Source organism: Gavia stellata, chromosome 5 (assembly GCF_030936135.1).
Source record: "Gavia stellata isolate bGavSte3 chromosome 5, bGavSte3.hap2, whole genome shotgun sequence".
NCBI lineage: Eukaryota > Metazoa > Chordata > Aves > Gaviiformes > Gaviidae > Gavia > Gavia stellata.
This window is the reverse complement of record NC_082598.1, coordinates 36428973-36446926: the sequence shown is the minus strand read 5'-3', so window position 1 is coordinate 36446926 and position 17954 is coordinate 36428973. Positions and strand designations below refer to the sequence as shown.

At 40.3% G+C, this 17954-nt stretch overlaps 1 protein-coding gene across 3 annotated transcripts in view; it reads right to left on the bottom strand.

The window, feature by feature from the left end:
- The window catches only part of CFAP97 (cilia and flagella associated protein 97), a 37419-nt gene extending 22688 nt beyond the window's left edge, over positions 1–14731 (bottom strand). Inside the window, exons 1-3 of one of the 3 annotated variants that reach the window (XM_059817776.1) lie at positions 7295–7319; positions 2018–2890; positions 1856–1927 (exon numbers count right to left, since the gene is read on the bottom strand). In XM_059817776.1, coding sequence (XP_059673759.1) covers positions 1856–1927; positions 2018–2890; positions 7295–7298 — 949 coding nt within the window. In that variant the 5' untranslated portion in view covers positions 7299–7319. Of the gene's footprint in view, positions 1–1855; positions 2891–7294; positions 7320–14689 lie in introns of those variants that run through there. The other 2 variants (XM_059817775.1, XM_059817774.1) reach the window with 2 other exon arrangements.
- Positions 14732–17954: the final 3223 nt, after the last annotated feature.

Sequence of the window (17954 nt, the reverse complement as noted above, 5' to 3'; positions counted from 1 at the left end):
AAAATTTTTAAACTAAATGCTTCACCAGTATAGATTACTGGAAGGATATTATAACTTAAAACCAAATGTGATACATCCTGATGATCATTTAAATACCCTTTCATGGACTCAAGTCTGGGCTTATATTGTTCTCACTTGAAGCAATATTCATGCCCATGCAGTTCTGATGAACTTAATGCAGACTGGGGTGGGAATGATTTGCAATTTATTTTTTTTTTTTTAAATGAGTATGGAAAAACCTGGAAGCAGTAACTCAGAATAAGATTAGCTCCTATTTTCCCAGACTAGTTACTTCCATTAATAATCCTGCCCCATTTAAACTTCAAAATACCCAAAGTAATTAAGCTATGTTGCGCTTGCCAATTTAGAGAAGCACTTGGGAGTAATATGCATGTTAATCAGGAACATTAGCTGCCAGACTATATGAATTCCACTTCTCATTACTCAGTCTTGGTTATTGTTACTTAGAATTGTTTTCCAGTTTTGGGAAAAAACTACCCCCCCTCCAATCAGAGATTCATCTCTGAGAATACTTACTCTGAGCTATAATACCCATTTGTTTTAGGGATGAGATGAATCCTTCCATAATCACCAGTTATTAAATAGCTTCTTGCTATCAGGGAACAAATAAAGATGTAGGACATCATAATTTCAATTGCCTAGCAACAAATCTTCTAACGACATGTTCTGACAAGTGGTTGGAGCCTTTTCTAGTATGAAAGAGTTGCTGCAGCACAAGGACTGTCAGAGAGGAGAATCAGCTCTACCTTTCTTGACGGCTAGCTCTGCTTTTCTTACTATCAGAAGAAGTTCCATACAAGTAAAATCCTCATTTCTATTCATAGGAAAGTTAAATGATTCATACAATATATTTTGAATCCTTACTCACTATAGGCTCAGTCTGGCAAGGTACAAAGCGAAGAAAGAGGACACACGCAGGTTTAGTCATGCCGTATCTATCACAATACAGCAAACTCCAGTTGAAATGTACCAGACGTGGACTGTAAGAAGCTTTCCTCACCTTAGGTCAGCAGATTTCTTGAGCCAAGCCTCTTTTATTTTATAGATTTTACTACTGAAAACTCTGGGCCATGAAAATAAGCACAAAAGCACTGTGTAGCCCTTAAAATACACACATGAGGTCATCCAGTGCATTCTCATCCTATACAATTAAGTTTTCCAATGAATGCAATGAAAGAGACACCAAGCGCTCTCTCTCAGACTTCATTATTAAGATTTATTAAATCTATTGGCAAGAAGCAGCCACTCAAGTTCTAGTAAAGATTATCTGTTATTTTTCTCTTTAAAATACCTTTAATCAACTGTATGGTATTTTAGAAGGCAGACGCTTAGTTCAGAAAAAGAATTTCAAATAATTCCGTTTCATTATCCAAAAGGTACCAGAAGTTTAAATATATGAATATGCAATGTAGTGTTTGACTGCCTTTCAATTGTGAATGCCGATAATCCAGCATTTTATCAGAGGTTGGTGTTTTAATTTAGATAGTAAATTGTGGCATAATGCAATAAACCTTGATTTCTGAAAATGCATGTGCAGTTTTATTATTCGATTTGTTAATATATCAAATCTTATTATGAGATTCACCCCATCTGTATATCTTACTCTGGGTATATGCATACCAACACACGCTCATACACATGCTGCTTCTTTCCACTGTAGAATCAGTACTATTTACATACATAAGAATTCAAAGAATTAGATCAACACAGCTTAATCACAAACCAGTTATAAAAATGTGTGGCACATTAAAACCTCATTCTCTTCTATTAGAACTCAACTGTTCTCAACAATGTACAGAGGTCATAATTTGTAAAAAGAAAATTTAGAAGTCACCTTTCAAAAGCTGATTCAGGTCCATGGCATCATGCAGGACTTTTCGATTATATCTGCGATCAGACTCGGAATCTAATGAAAAAAAATACAGATATAAGATTGGATTTCCCAGCCCCATGGGTTTTACAAATTTTGTGTTGTGCCTAAATTCTTCAAAATTACCATATAATTCTTGGTTCACATTTTCCTGTCTTTTTATTTTTAGTTTCTTATCATTTGATGCTGCAAGTTCGAAAGACTGGATAGGACTGATGTCTGGAGTTGACAGAGGTGTTACGTCAGTCACTGTGTCTTCAGACTCCTCCAAGTAGTCACCAAGCTTTGGTTTTCCTTCTGCTAATTTCATTGCTGACTTAAATTTTTGTTTTGGAGACAGAAGAGCATTCCTACAAGCATTCCTCCTTGAGGAAGAATGAGATGAATCTGATAAACAGCTATCAGAATCTGTATCAGAACAATCTGTATCTGAGCTTGACGATGAGGAGGAAGAGGAAGAAGAAGAGGAGGAAGAGCTGATATTAGTATATTTTTTGCTAGCCTTTTTTATGTTGTTTGACTGCTTAGCTGACTTTGGTCTAACCTTCTGTTTTTTTCCATCATCACTACTATCTTCTTCATCTGTATAATAATCTTCTTCACCTTCTTTAACTATTTTGGGGATTCCAGCAGGAGCATTCTCTTGTGTTTCCCTACTTGCTGCAGATGTCACTCCAGATGTACCTGCATTCTCCACAACTGGAGAAAGTGACAAAGATGAAGCATCTCCAAGGTGATCTGTGCTATTTTCTAGGGACTGATCCTTCTGCAAATCTTTCTGCTTTTCTTCACTTTCCTCCTCACAAAGCTTTGCATCCTTTGAATTAGAAACCAAATCAGGGTCTGCAAGAGCTGCCTTTGTACTTCCTTTCACTGTACATTCACCATTTTCTTCAGCTTTCTTTTTCTCTTCCTCAAAATCACTGTCAAAGAAAGCATGATCCACTTCACCATCTGATACATCTTCAAACCGGTCCATACTGAAATATGGAGTGCCGCCTGCAACCATCAGAAAAGGTTTCCAAAGGTTAGCATAAAACCAGATCAGAGTAGACTTCTAGTATAATAGTTTTATTCTTTACTCTTTTAGCTCTAGTAATTTATAATTCTGCAATTAATTATGTTATGTTGCTAGGGGCAACTCCGTAGTGAGTTCTATACAGAAATCTAGTGCCACCTTATTGTACAGAGCTTACATGTTAGACTGAAAAGCTTTTCTTTAAGCCAACAAAAACCATTACGATTTCAAAAAACTTTTACTCCTAAGGAAATTAGTCAAACATTGTTAGCGGTTAAAGAGATTTAACTACAACAAACAAGCAACTGTAGTGTCTTATTCTGTTCCTTTAAGCTAGAGCCATTTTAAGCTAGAGCCACTAATGAGCTATCCTTTAGTTTGGATTTTGTATCAAAAACCTTGTTTGTATATGGTGGTCATCCTGGCTGACACAGCCATTCAAACTGGAGCCTTTCAGCACTTAAAGTAGGAGCAATTTCACTTTACATCAAAAGATCCATGGCTCTATAGGTTAACTTGTAATAGATGTAGGGTGTGTCAGTCTTAATGTTTTAATGTGGATCAGGAGCCTGCTTTTCTTGACAGTCCTCTGTAACCCACACTGCAGAACACAGTGAGCAAACTTGATTCTTTCAAATGAAACTAACCTTTAAAGTGTGCTCCAGGCATGAAACTAGTGCACTTAAAGAGCAGTCACCATTCAGTCCATGGGACCAGATTACAGCAAGCCCAAAGGAAAAACCCCAAATACCTATAGGGTGGATATCAGGTCCTCAACACTAACAGTTACACTCCACAAATCTGCTCCTATTGTGTCATACTTCTTGCAGAAATACATGGTGTTAGATCCTATGCATGTGGCAGGGCGGATATGAAAGTTTCCACTCATTAGTAGGATATACTGAGAGTTAAAATAAAAAGAAAACAAATACCCCACAACCAAACTCAATTAGCCAGTATCAAAGACTACTGTTCCCACCTAGCCAACAGTACTTTTCTTCTACTATTTACAACAGATTTTATATAAATTTTGTAAGCTGCAATCAATCAATATGTAACATTCTTTACAGCCAAGGAAACCAAAACCAAAGACAGTGGAAGCAACTATACGAGACAGGAGAACCAGCATATATTACAAGATGGATGGTCTCCCTTAAATCACATAGTTTGTTGCCATGTCAAACAAAGGTGAAAAAGGAATTCTTAAGCTTGCTTTGAAACTGCAAGACTGTTCCCAAGAAAACTTCTAGCTAAAATTACTTCAAAACACAGATTTTTTTAAATATCTATGTCACTCAGCTATCTTGCCACTTCTCAAATAATACTCAGCGTTAGGGAAATTTGAAATACGCACTCCAAATACAAAAAGCACAACATAAACCTTAAAAGCAGAAGGTGTGGAATCTCCTGTGGTTTTAACATTCACAAAAAAGAACTGAAAAGAGACTTAGTAAGGTTAGATGTTGTATAAAGCTGAAAATGCTATTAAACAATAGAAGCAGAGGTCAACTTCGGTGCCATGAAAAGAAACTCGTTAAAGCATCTAGCTCCTCCAAGAGCAACAGAACAAAGGAGTAAAACATCTGGGAACTCTTAATTTGAAATGCTTCATGGAATTTGGAAATTTGTCATATTCATGTCACTTCTTGTGATCCCTGGCTTCAGGCAGCTTGCATAGTCTGCAGTGCCCAATTGTCATGTGAATTCCTAGAAGTTTTCCTAGAGCAGCTTCCTAAGAGGATAATGCAGTTTAATATATCAAAACATGCACAACAGAAAAAAAATTTAGAAGAGAGTAACACATTATTTACAATTAATTTTCTACCTCATGTAACCTAAACCAGAAGGGAACCAAGCAGAGTTTTTTGACATTAGATCATTTTTGACTATAGATCATTAATTATTTATTTAGCAAGTACAACTTGGGGAAACTCAATTCTATGTTGAAAATGAATATAGGAAGTACAGTGTTAAAATTAAAACAAAAACTCTTCTTCTCCATGATGCAAAGTTTTTATTACTTAAGGCACTAGCATCTCATCAGTTTGTAGCTTCAGATAGATTATGACTGATTGGTAAAAGTAAGCATGTGGTATATTTCACTTGTCTCAAACACAGATTTGATACACTGTTAGCACTGTTGTACATATAAGAGCACAAGATAAGGCAAAAAACAGGCTTGCAGATGGGTGCAGACCAACAAGTACAGCTTGAAATATAAAATTTTGTTGACTGTAATACACACATCCATGTATTTTTAGTTTATGTAACACTATTCCTGCAGAGGAGACTGAACTAATAGTATGTCATCGACTATAATGTAATATGCGGTCACACCACAACTTCTCAGATGTCTCTTTTCTGAACACAATCTCTTAAGTGAGGATGGAATTTAATGCAAGACAGAGGCAAAAGGGCAGAGTAGAGGTGGCAAAAGGTGATAAAAGACAGCAAGGAGCCTGTACACTCCTTTCCACCATTAGCACCAGCCAAGGAGCACACATGTTCCCACTCTGCATGACTTAGGAACAGCTGTGGGTTGTCATCCATGAAGACTGAGCCATAACTGATTCATGGACAGCAACCACTGTTACCAGAAGAAATGCAGTTTAGCAGTCTGACTCTGCCTAAGGAGCAGCAGTCATAACACCAGTCATTTAATTGACAAATGCTCCTTCCACTTTTCTGGCTCAAACTCCTAATGACTTTAGCCTTCATCTTAATGGAAAACAGACATGCTGCGTTGGTCAATTTCTCTCACTGACACTCTTAATCATTCACAAACTAAACATTAATTAATTTTGTAGTTTCCATTAAAAACAAGCAAGAGGAAATAGATGAAGAGATGGTATTTTTGGTTCCTGTTCCCTTCATGCATCTAGAATGTCTTTAAGGGAGCTGGGATTTGCCACGAAGTAGAAATGCAGAAGCACCAATTTTGCTGATAAACCATGCCTAAACTAATAAATTGGCTGTGCGTGCACACACACACGCTCACACCTCTTTATATAAGGGGCAGAGTGTAATTTTATTCCTGTGAGAAGTACAGAGTTCTGCTATGTTATCAACTGTTCAAATACATAATCAACAAGTGATATTCTGAAATCCCAAGAAAACTGTCATTAGAGTAAAATAGAACTAGCAGTTAATGATAATTAATGACCACTGTATTTATTTACGAAAATTCATGCCTTCTGAGGCTTTCTGCCATGAAAGCCCTCTAACACAAATATCACCAACTCAAATGAGCAGGTTGGTCATTAATTATTTGTCAGATCTTTTTTTAATGTAGTATTTCCTCTCCCCATGTAATTCTCTACCTCACTCCCCCTATTTCTTGTAACTGTAACACTCACCCAGTACCCCAGCCAAGCACATCCATTCATATTTGTCTCTTCCTCACTGCAGTTCCTCCTAGTTTATAACACTTTTTAATCCCTTTACCTCTAAACACCAAGCTTGACCCATTTAAGATCAGAAAGCAGTGGCCAAGCAGCCAAGGAGAACATGCAGTCTGACTGTCAGGGCAGTAGGGACCCACACTTTCTCATCAAGAGGTTGATGCACTGTGCATCTGACTACCTACTGAGACCGCATCCATATTCTCACCAGCCAGCCACTGCAAAACTAAAGACCACTCAGCTCCTGGACAGGCCAACCACTGCCTGCTGGTGCATTGCCCAGAGGATAAGCAGCATTTTGACATCCTCCTCTATGTTAAACAAAGAGCAAGACCTTATTCATGCTAAATGTATTGAGTAGTTTTCCCTCGGCCAACTGCAAACTTGCCAACTACAGCACCACCTGAAATATTTTTGTAGGTAATGCCTAACAGCAGGCCTTTAGACATGGCTGCAATACAAAGTATCTTTATAGGTAGGATAGTACATAAAAAGAGATGTGGTGAGGATACATATTTAGATGTGATTTTGTGTTTGAATATATACTGCCTTTTGATAACTTTTTTTAATGTTATGAACTAACACTTATGAAGTACATTAAGTACCTAGTGAAAGATTCAAGGTGTTTTAACCTTGGTTAAACCTTAAAGTTATCAAATCAATCTTTCACTTTTTGAAATGCAGACCATCTGAAATATATGCATCAGAGTACTGAAATAAGTCACAGAAAAAAAAAAAAACCTCAACATTAAAGTACAAGCAGTGATCAACATTCTTTTAAGCATTCTACTTTCATAACCAAGGAAGAGGGTGGTTCATACTGAGAGGAAAGCTGTTTTTTTTCTAGCTAATAACATACAAATCCCTAGCACGCAGAACACCACACTCAGGATTTGTATGCTATACATCCTCTGAAGGCCCTAAGTGCTTTCAGGATGTCTTATGATTCTGGTATTTAATAAAAGTGCCAAACAAGCCCCTTACGCATGCTGTGGGCTGAATCAGAAGTTTCTGACGTTACTGTGTACACGTTGTGCATCACCACAAAGGCCATAACACAGCACAGCTATAATACACTCAAGATGAGTCAACAGTATGTTTCCTGCAACAAAAAGGAACAGACATCATCTTAGTATGTATTAACAAACATATATGTAAAGTATCAGAAGCAGTAACAATGTTGTATTCAGCTCCAATAAGGCACCTTCTGGTTTAGGGTTATTAATTTTACTTTGAAAGTATAATTGATACTGAAAGAAGCAACCAAGCAGGCAACCTTCTCCCAGCCCATACAATTAGTGCTCCCACAGATGGCACCTCTTCTTTCAGCTGGAAATTTCTGCCTCTTCAGAACAGGTACCCACCCTCCTGATCTCAGAGAGCAGAAACAAGTGTTTGAGAGCTAAGGGGCTGGAAGGTTAAAGTGTTTTAATTAAAGATTTATCCTATCAATGGCAGATGTTCTTTAGGACACTCCAAAATCCTCCAACTCTATTTATATTGCCCCTTTGTCAGGGGTCCTGCCCCCTTAAACCTGCTGACTGTTGAATCACCTCTTTGTATGGTGAACTTGGGGGTGAAAATGCTAAACATATCATCTGACTAACATTTTCAAAACCAACAATCATTAAACAAGTTACAATGTTAAAAACACACTAGTTTAAATCCCACCCCCCTCTTTCTCCCTCCCTTCCTCATTTTTGGCTGAGGCTTAAAAATAAATAAAAAAAAGGACAAATTTCAAAATGTCTAGAAGAGAGTAATGAAAATTTTAAGACAATTAGAAAAGTCCAACTTCTGAGGGTTTGTTTAGCTTAAAAGAGCGGAAACACAGGGAAACATAGATCTTAAAACCTGTAGAACAGACTAACCCAAAACTTAGTTTGACCTCAGATACAATCAACAGTGCTAAAGATCAGCTAGTGCCTGCTTCCAGCCATGTTACAAAACCAGGCATACCCCACCCTACCTACCTCCACTTTAATTAAAGCTTTCATTTTTGCTACTAAGAAACAAGAAAGCATGCAAAGGAGGAAATACACCTCTCAGGAAACTACTTCCCTTGAGGGAAACCCCCAATGAATGAAACAACCAGCCTGTTTAGTAGATATTCTAGTTTTCCAAGCTCAGAGGACAATACCTGCTACAGATGTTCTGCACACCATACGATCTCCAAACCTGGGTACCAATTTCCCCAATCCAAAGCATGACTGGTTCATAACCAATCTACAAAACCCAAGGCCTCAACCCCACCTCAGAATAAACTCCAACACTACAAATCTATCCAAGCTCCGCTCCTCCACACAGTTATACATCCTGCAGTGGACCTGTTCCTACACCCTGAGATGGAGGGGCTGGTTGATGCACAGGCAAGTTAGTCTGCAGAACACCACAAAGCAGACAGGAGCTGGAATTAGACTCATAGGAAAATTTAGGTTGGAAGGGATCCTCTGGACATTATTCAGTCCAGTCCACTGCTCAAAGCAGGGTCAGCTTCAGAGATGGATTAGTTTTGCTTATGGCCTTGACCAACAAATTTTTCAAAAACTCTAAGGATGAACACTTCATGTCCTATGTGGGCGTCTGCTCCAGTGCTTAACAACACTCATTATGAATTTTTTTTTTTTATTTAATCAGAATTTCCCATGTCACATCTTGCAACTATTAGCTTCTATCCTTTCATGGTGCATCTCCAAGAAAAATCTGCCTCTGTCCAGTTACAGATAACCATGTTGCTCTGATCAACCACCTAGACATAACTACATAGGGGTGAATCCCTTTGCTCAGATTACAACCTACATATAAGTATTTACTGCTGATTCATGACTAACTTCTTGTTCTGGGCTCATGAGACAGTAGCAGCCTTGCGTCTGAACTGCGTAATCTGAACAGACCATGAAACCACCATCTGTCCCTCACAGACCAGACCTCACAGGACCTAATTCAAGCTCAGATCAGAACTACCATTGTTTCTAGTGCACCTGAAAGCACTTGTCCAGCTGATTCTCAGCTGTCTCTCTAATGCCTTTCACTGTCTTTTTCTCTCTCCTAGCTAAAGAGGAGGAAGGACCGAAGACCTGCTACTTCAGATCTATGCGGTCAATATACCCAGCCATTGCTGCCCTTTTTCCTCTGGATTTTTTGCTTGGTTTTTTTGTTTGATTGTTTTCTTTGTTTGTCTTGGTTTGTTTTTTGCCCTGGTTCTCTCTGCTGGACACAAAGGGGAAGACTTTTCTCTGTATGCTGCAAGATATAGTTTAGTAACTCCCAAACCTATGACAGAATAGCAGTTCTGTCTCCAAACAGAGGTGAGCCCACTGAAGATGCTCCAAACTACTTTGGAGTCCTTTTGAAAGGATTACAACAGAAAGCCGTGAGTCTCCTGGCTATTTCAAGCAAGGATTCAGTTCAGCAAATGGGCACTAGAAAGTCCTGGAACAGAGTCAACTGCTATCATCTGTTAGAGCAAATGAAAGCACATGACCACGAGAGAACCCTAAATGACTGCAGGGCAAAGGCTTTCAAGTTAATGTACAAGGGAGGGAGAAAAAGAGGTAAAAAAAAAAAAGGAGAAAGAGTAGTTCCTTTTGAGCTAAAACCAAGCCATTCCCCTACTATGAAAAGCTGCAATACATACGCTGAGAAGGGTGGATCTGTAGCTCCAGGACTTCACTCATACACACACATTAAATGTTTGCTCTTCAGTGAAGGTCACCTTGTGACTTCATGAGCAAAAAGTCTGGGTCAGAGACTACTGAGGATAAATGATGGGAGTGATGATGCCCATCAGGCCTGTCTAAACAGGCCATGGCTACTCACTCACTGCTGAGAATCCCAAGCAAATGACCAGCAAACCTTCCAAACCCAGAGGGATCAAAAGCAGCTTACAATCAAAATAAAAAATAAAGACAACAAATCATACGTTGTTTGAAAAAAGTATCTGCAGCTTCTGGAAGGATTTCCTTCATAAGGCCCTCCATCTTTACAAGCCTAAGTGATGCCACCCACATCAAAGTCTCATAGGCCTACTGCCATACACTGTTTCTCACTGCTTTGAAGAGTCCCACCTTCATCTACCTCAGGGACCAAAAGGCAGCAAGATGCTAGGAGGAAACTGGTCACTGGCATTGACCCTTCCCAGAAGTGACCCATAGCTACAGTCTTTTGATAACACAGACAGGCATTCAACAGTTCCTGGCAGCAAAGTTATTTGTATACAGGTACAAAAAGCCCAGAAAAGGACAAACTCTACTGCCAGGCATTGAGAGTGAAGAGCAAGGTAAAAGGAAGCTCAGTTTTCTTGCTCCTGCTGTACTGGTGCATATCTATGAAACAGTATTTCTGCCAGATATAAAGTTTCAAATATTGGGGCAACATCCATCCAACCGGGCTATCCACAACTGAAGGTGGTTAATCTGGCACAGTAGTCCACGATGGCATGCAAGAAAAAGGAAGACAGTTCCTCTTATTAAAACAAAACTTCAGCATATCTGCCCCGTAGAAGCTGGCCACTCACCCTTGGGATCTGCTGAGGCTAATCCAAGCAGCTGCTGCAAACTATTGGGAGTCAGACACTGCCACCTTCCAAATGACAACAGATACAGCACTTCCCCCACTTCACGTAAGCAACGCTTCCGTGTTGATCAACTGTCTCAAAAAGTACAGCCCAAGGGTGGCCCAGATCTCAGCAAAGGTCTCTGTGTACTTCTTCAAGCTCTCAAACCACCATTGAGCACTCCTCCATTTGAAACTACATGGAAGCATAAAACCCTTCTTTCATCACAGTTCAAAAGTAAATGAGACACAACAATTCTTTCACCTCTTTGTCCAGTAACTTTCCCCCTACTCTCACCTTGTAACAGACGAGTTGTGTCGGTCTGTGCTTATGCCTCATTCATTGTGCGCAGTAGCGGTACGGCCCAGAAATGCTTAGAATCTACAGATGCCTATCTGCTACTGTTGGGAAGACAGACCTTCAAAAATACAGCATAATAGAGTTCAAGAGCATTGAAATTTTCATCCAAGAGCTAACCATCTATACTGTGCATGTGCCACTTAACCTTGACATATTCTGGATTTGCCTCTGCGCCAGTCCTGAAACAGATCACAGGACCACAAAGGAAGCAACTATACCATTTCACAAACTATTGATGGGGTTCAGCAGCAGATAAATCACAGCATACTCCAGAATACTAGGCCATCCTTACCAAGTGGCACAACACATGAATTGTCTCCAATAACAGAAATGCTCACTGAACTAGAAATTTGTTCATGTTTCTAATGTTACGGACTTAGTATGCTCAGTGACCTGACTGCACAAATAGGCATGTCATCAGCATCTCCCTCAACACTTTGCAAAGACATGCTTCCACATATATCAAATAGATACGAGTTTTGTGACCACAAGATGACATCTATTATCACAGTTTGGAAAATACACATACAGTTTTACAGCGACAGCGATCACATTCTCCTCAGCCACTGAACATAAGATGCAAGTCTTAATTTTCCGTGAATATATTTCTATGTAAGAGGAACAAGCGCTGTCTGGTGCAGATGAGCAGGGGTAAGTACAGAAGTTCAGTCACTAAATCAGTATACAAAGAATAGCTTAAACAAGTATCACTTAGGAATAGTCCAAGTATATTTATGTTTCCTCAGAATGTGTGTAGGAAGCAAATGAGGTAAAGGCCTCTTGCGATCCTCTCTTGCATTATATTTTTATGACTTCTTCATTTCTTCCGATAAGATATATCAGTATCAAAAAGCAGATAAAATGCTGAAACATAGGGATCTCTTAAATTCAACATAATATTAGTTTCCTGGAGTTCCAGTGTTTATTATGTTATTGTAATGAAACACTTCAAGAATGACAAACACCAATCACTGAATTGTGACTTAAACGTCAGTTGAGATTGTTAGATGGGAAAAACCTTAGCCAAGGAACATAGGTTATGTTTTAGACCATTACTATCACCAGTCTTGGTTAAGCATAAGACCAGCAAGCAAAGAATGAAAAAAAAACTTTAAAAAGCAGCTCTGGTGGAAGCACTAAGGTACATCCATCATAATAATGGTCTGCCTATCACCCATGAATTTAAGGAGATACCCAGGCTCATCTAGGAGCCGCCTCACTTTGAGGCACTTACTTCTAAGCTACACCACCCGACTCCTGACTGGGCAGACTTTAAAAAGCTTGTAGATGCTCCTATCACCTATGTAACAGAAGACCATATGCCACCTATCTCGCAAATTCTGAAATATTCCTGAGAGAAGCACCTGTATGTGCCGCTGGGTCAAGCCTCTAAAGGGATTGGCCAATTGCGCTTTCAAAGCCTCAACAGGATCTACAGTCCTGATGGCCCCCTGAGCCCATGTAAGTCTTACGTAGAAATATGGGACCCTCCAAATACCCTTTTAAGCATTGGCCAAGCACAAAACCAAAACAAAAATCCCAGTAGGTCACAAAAGCTTTTAGTCCCAAAAAAGGTAAGAGAATGTCCCCAAATTACTTGTTGCCTCCTTTTCTCTGGTCTCCATTTCATACCATTACAAGAATTATCTAGGCTGAGAAAATACAAAGGAACAATATCTGCACTAAAAAAAAAACCAAAAAAACCCCAAAATCCACAACACAAAACCCAGAAACCACCAAAGAAAAAAAAAACCACCCCAAAACAAACAGGAAAAAGCAGTGGGAGAGCTTGAAGCATTCCAAAAGCCGAGTCCAAATTTTTGGAAACTATATTTTAAAAAGCCAATTATTTTACAAACCCAATCTTAAGCTAATATCCGGTGACTAATTTTCTACTAATGATGATTTCATTTTAGTTTTCAAATGGCTCCTCTGAAGAATTTAACTTTTTGTGGAACTTTGTTCTCTCTCCATTGACAACACCAGCCATCGCTTTCTATCCAAGAAAAAGAGATTAACTATTTTTTCATAGAAGCAAAAACATGCACAATGCACTTGATGCTCTATATTGAGCACCTCATAACAGAAAAAGCAGGAATACAAAAGAAATTTAGCATTGTTATTTCTGTCATATTAATTCCATCCCACGTAGTTTTCCTGCTGGTTCTAGGAATGTTGCATAGAAATTTTAACCACACGAATTTTAAATATGTAATTGTCCAAATGCAAACATTAGATGCTTTTTATATGTTTTTAGTAAGAATGAACAAGTGTAAACATTTGCATACTATAATAAAACCATTTTCCGAATACTTTAGAAGTTACTTGACCTTAAATTCAGTTGTGCCAGAAGCCATGCTAAACTATGTTTTAAAATGCCAATTTCCCTAACATTCTGTGAAAACTCCAGAGAAAACAGAGCTTCATGAACATGACATATGTTGCTGTTTGTTTTATCATCTCACCGAGATGCTTTGGAATGACTTCAGTACTCTGTTCTGCTGCAGGGGCTGCACAAATGACAGCCAGGAAAGGCCCAGGATTTAGAGTTACCCCTTTTGTGATTTCCACACAAATCCAGAGGGGCCAAGAGATTTGGTGGCTGGTTATTTTTCCAAACTACAGCCCCACCTTGGGAAGCGTCAGTGCAGAACAGAGCCCTGCACAGGGCAGGGGGAATTACAATACTGTTGTCCTGAGGAAACGACATAGATGTGACTATTGCTATGATTTAACACACTGGAGGCAAGCTGTTTATAGCAATCATTTCAGCGGTTTTAATTCCCACTAATTACACCCAACCAAAACACTTCACTAAACTCTATTCGAGCATCACTTCAACGTATCCCTCCTAGTCCAGTAACTTTAGGGATGGAACGCACGACACGGTAACTCGCTCCCAAAGCTGACAACTACGATGCGGAGGGCCAGTGCCTCAGAAGAAAATCTCCCACCTCTTTTCCCATCCCTCCGAGGAGCAGAGAGGGCCGGCATAGCACTGAAACGGGGCATAAAATATGGCTCACGGCGGCATGAGGAAACTCTGGCAGCTCAACACCAGCCAAAGCACGCATGACATGCCCGGGAGACACCTACATACGCGTCGCTCGGGCAGGGACCCAAGTAGAAAGACAGCAAATTAAAAAATAATGAAAATATACATAATTATTAATATATATATATTAAAACCCCAAAACACATTTACCGCCTTGTTTGATCTGGCAAAAACGACCACAGGCGGGGGAGGAACACGCCTATCGCCCCCTCCCGCCGCCCCCCAACCGCCACACAGCCGCTCTCCGGGCACCTTCCGTGGGGAGGAGGCGCCGGCTACCCGCGAGACGGAGCGCCGGAGGCCCCGCTGCCGCCAGGCCGAGCTGGCAGCCCGCGGGAAGCAGCAGCCACCGCCTCCCCCCGCCGGCTTTGTTGTGGTAACCGCGCAGGCAGCCGGGGCGGATACTCACACGCACGGGAGGAGAGAGAAAGAGAGAGGAGGGGAAGGGGGAACCGCGCAGCACTGCGGCCACCGTCTAGACGCCAGGCTTCTACGCAGCCCGGGCCGGCCCCCTCGCGTCGTCGGGCGGGGAAAGGCGGTGCCTGAGGGGGGCGGGAAGGGAGCCGGGGGCCGGGACCTCCCACCTCCCTTCCCGCCCCCCTCAGGCGCCCACTCTCTGCTTTTCTCCCGCCTCTTTCGGCTCCGCGGGAAGCGGGGAGGAAGCCGGGGCCCTCGCTGAGGCGGTGGCGCCCCACGCTGAGGTGATGGTGCCCCAAGTTGAGGTGACCGTCCCTAGATTGAGACAATGGGGCTCCAGGGGGAGGTGACGGGGCTCCATGTTGAGGTGACAGGGCCACACGCTGAGGTGATGGTGCCTCAGGTTGAGATGATAGTGCCCCAGGCTGAGGTGCTGGCACTCCGTTTTGAGGTGATGGCATCCCAGGTTGAGATAGCAGTGTCCCATGTTGAGGCAATGAGACCCCACGCGGAGGTGATGGTTCTCCATGTTGGGGTAACAGTGCCCCAGATTGAGGTGATGGTGCCCCAGGACGGGACGATGGCACTCCTGGTTGAGGTGCTGGCAGCCCACATGGAGGGGATGGTGCCCCAGGCTGAGGTGACAGTGATCCACCTTGAGGTGATAGTGCCCCATGTTAAGGCAACAGGACCCCAGGCTGAGGAAACAGACCCCCACGTTATAGTGGCAGGGCTGTGGCATCAAGTGACATATCCTGAGGAAATGGAGGGGGGAAACTGATCTGGAGGGCTTCTAGGGACACCTGACCTAAATCTTTGGGGTTGGATCAGGACCTTTCCGTGAGTGAACCTGATCTCAGCATCCTTGTATCTCAGTGTAAGTATTGCAGAAATATGGATGAAGCCTTCAGGGAGAGTGTCATTACTTCTAGCACTGACTAGGTAAGTGGTGACTACCTGCCATTGATCTGCCACCAGGAAGTGGTAGTGTCCTATGTAAGGGTGGGAAAGGTTCCAGCTCTTTTGATGGGGTCAGTTGCAGTATCAGACCTTGGCATTTCTTTAATAACAATTTACTTTTTAACAAAGTAGGAAAGAATTATGTGAAAAGAAAGACTTCTAGATTACTGATCCACGCATTCAAAACTAAAAATTCAACTTTACTTTGGCCCCATTGTTCATCATGAAAGAGATTTAAGGACATGATCACATGCTTTTTTCTGAGCATACTGAATTTTGAGTTGAATAGGGGCGGTGCAGCCAAGAAAACTGTTGTGTATATGGCCCTATTTCACTTGGCACATGAACACACGCACACAGAGGCACATATGTATGTATGCATGTGTATAGATGTATACACATACACACATATTTTTAAATACATATAGTGAATGTGTCAGAACACTGCAAGAAAAGAAAGAAAATCTCTTGAGTAAAACAACTGAATGTCTCTACCTTAACCAGAGTCTAGTCCTACTTGTGCTATACAGTGTTTAATGGAGGTTCTGCAAATTATGTAGACTAACTTTTCATACTTGGTCATGTGTTTCATTCTTATTTTTCTGCAACCTTACTCGACTCACTGTTGAAATGTTGAATAATCACAACTGTGGCTAAAATAAATGGAAGCTGTATCTGGAAAACATGAAGTGCTACAAAATGCTGAGCACTCAAAAAATTCTGTCTCAGGTACCTCACATTGGACACTACATGCGTGCTTTTGTCCTTTTTTTTTTCTGTGCGTCAGGTTCCTATCTGCAAATAGGCAAAATACAACACCATTGTTTCAAAAAGGCGTAGCAAAAAATAAAATCAGTTAATATTAGCGTAACTTACGTATTTTGTAGAAACGTGGGCAACAAAATTAATAGCTACCTTCTGAGAGCAGTTCAACTAATTTTCAGTAAAGGAGGAATGGTGCCTAACGGAAAGGTAGTATATGATTGTGTAAAGTCTATATTGTAATGTCTTTATGAATGACATTCTTGTAAGGAGAAAAAAACCTGTGTAAGTAGAAGTTTTGCAGTTGTAATATATAAATAGTGAGGTAAAGTTTTATCAGGCAAACTATGTCTGCTTTTATAGAGACAGAATGTCTCTATGGTTTCCACTGAAATGTGTCTGCATTTTATGTTTTCAATCAAGTCCAAAGCATCTACCATTGCAGGGAAAGTTTTAAAAGGCAAAAAAGATTGACAGTTTTGAGCCCCTTCATTCTACATGCCTTTGAGAAATAATTACAATCATTTTCTTGAGTTTCTTGAAAGGTGTCAAATAAGATTTAAGATACTGAGAAGTGTAACAGACAATCTCCTTTTCTCTTGGTCTGTTAGCTAGGGTTCATGAAATCAACAGCATCCACTATGCAGTAAATTTGTTTTCTCTCTTTCCTGTGATTGTTTCTAACAGTGTTAGCTATCACTTTTCCATACCACCAGGTTTAAAAGTTCATGAGCGCTTCTGGGTTTTGTGCCTGAGAGGCTTTTAGGAATTTCTATAAACTCTTAACATGACTGTAACTACAATGTAGCACCCAGTGGTTATAAAAAAACATGTAATTCATTCAAAGTTGTAAGTATGCTAAAAATATAAACTAAGTATGCGCTTTACACACCTTTTTTTCCCTAGAATGTCAATTTCTATTTTAATTGAGAAATGGTAAGTTGCTAACCTTTGTAGCAATGTGATCTGAGCCAGAAATGCTCACGAAACAGAAAGTAAATGTGAAAAAGTCTTTAGGAAAGTATCCATTTTAAGCTTGTCTAAACATTTTAAATTTATCAAATTTTGAAGTTTGCAGCACTGTGAAGGTGAAAGTTGCAAGATTGTCACTAAAGACAGATGGAAAAGTGTGTTCAGACCAGTGGGGCTTTGTCTAAGGTATGTTATAAACAGGTAAATTACACTCCTAGCTCAAAGGAAAAAAGTGACGATGCTGACTCTTCCGCCAAATCAGACATAATTTCTGTTTTAAAATGAGATTAAAATAGCCTTATCTTTGTAGGAAAGATATTTGCTGTAATGCTTGAATAAGGTAGAGTTTGAATCTCTTATCTCATAAACTAGTTCCATGACTGAGTAGATAGTTATAGAAAGACAATTAAATAACCCCCAGTTCAGAAAATTTACCTCTGAAGTCCTTTTCTCTTGTATAAAAAATTAATTTTTAAAGTACAAAAGGGGAAGTTCAAATAATATTGAGGTAAACTTGAAAATTGCCATTGACTTCAGTGGAGCTAGGATGTCATCTAGGATAT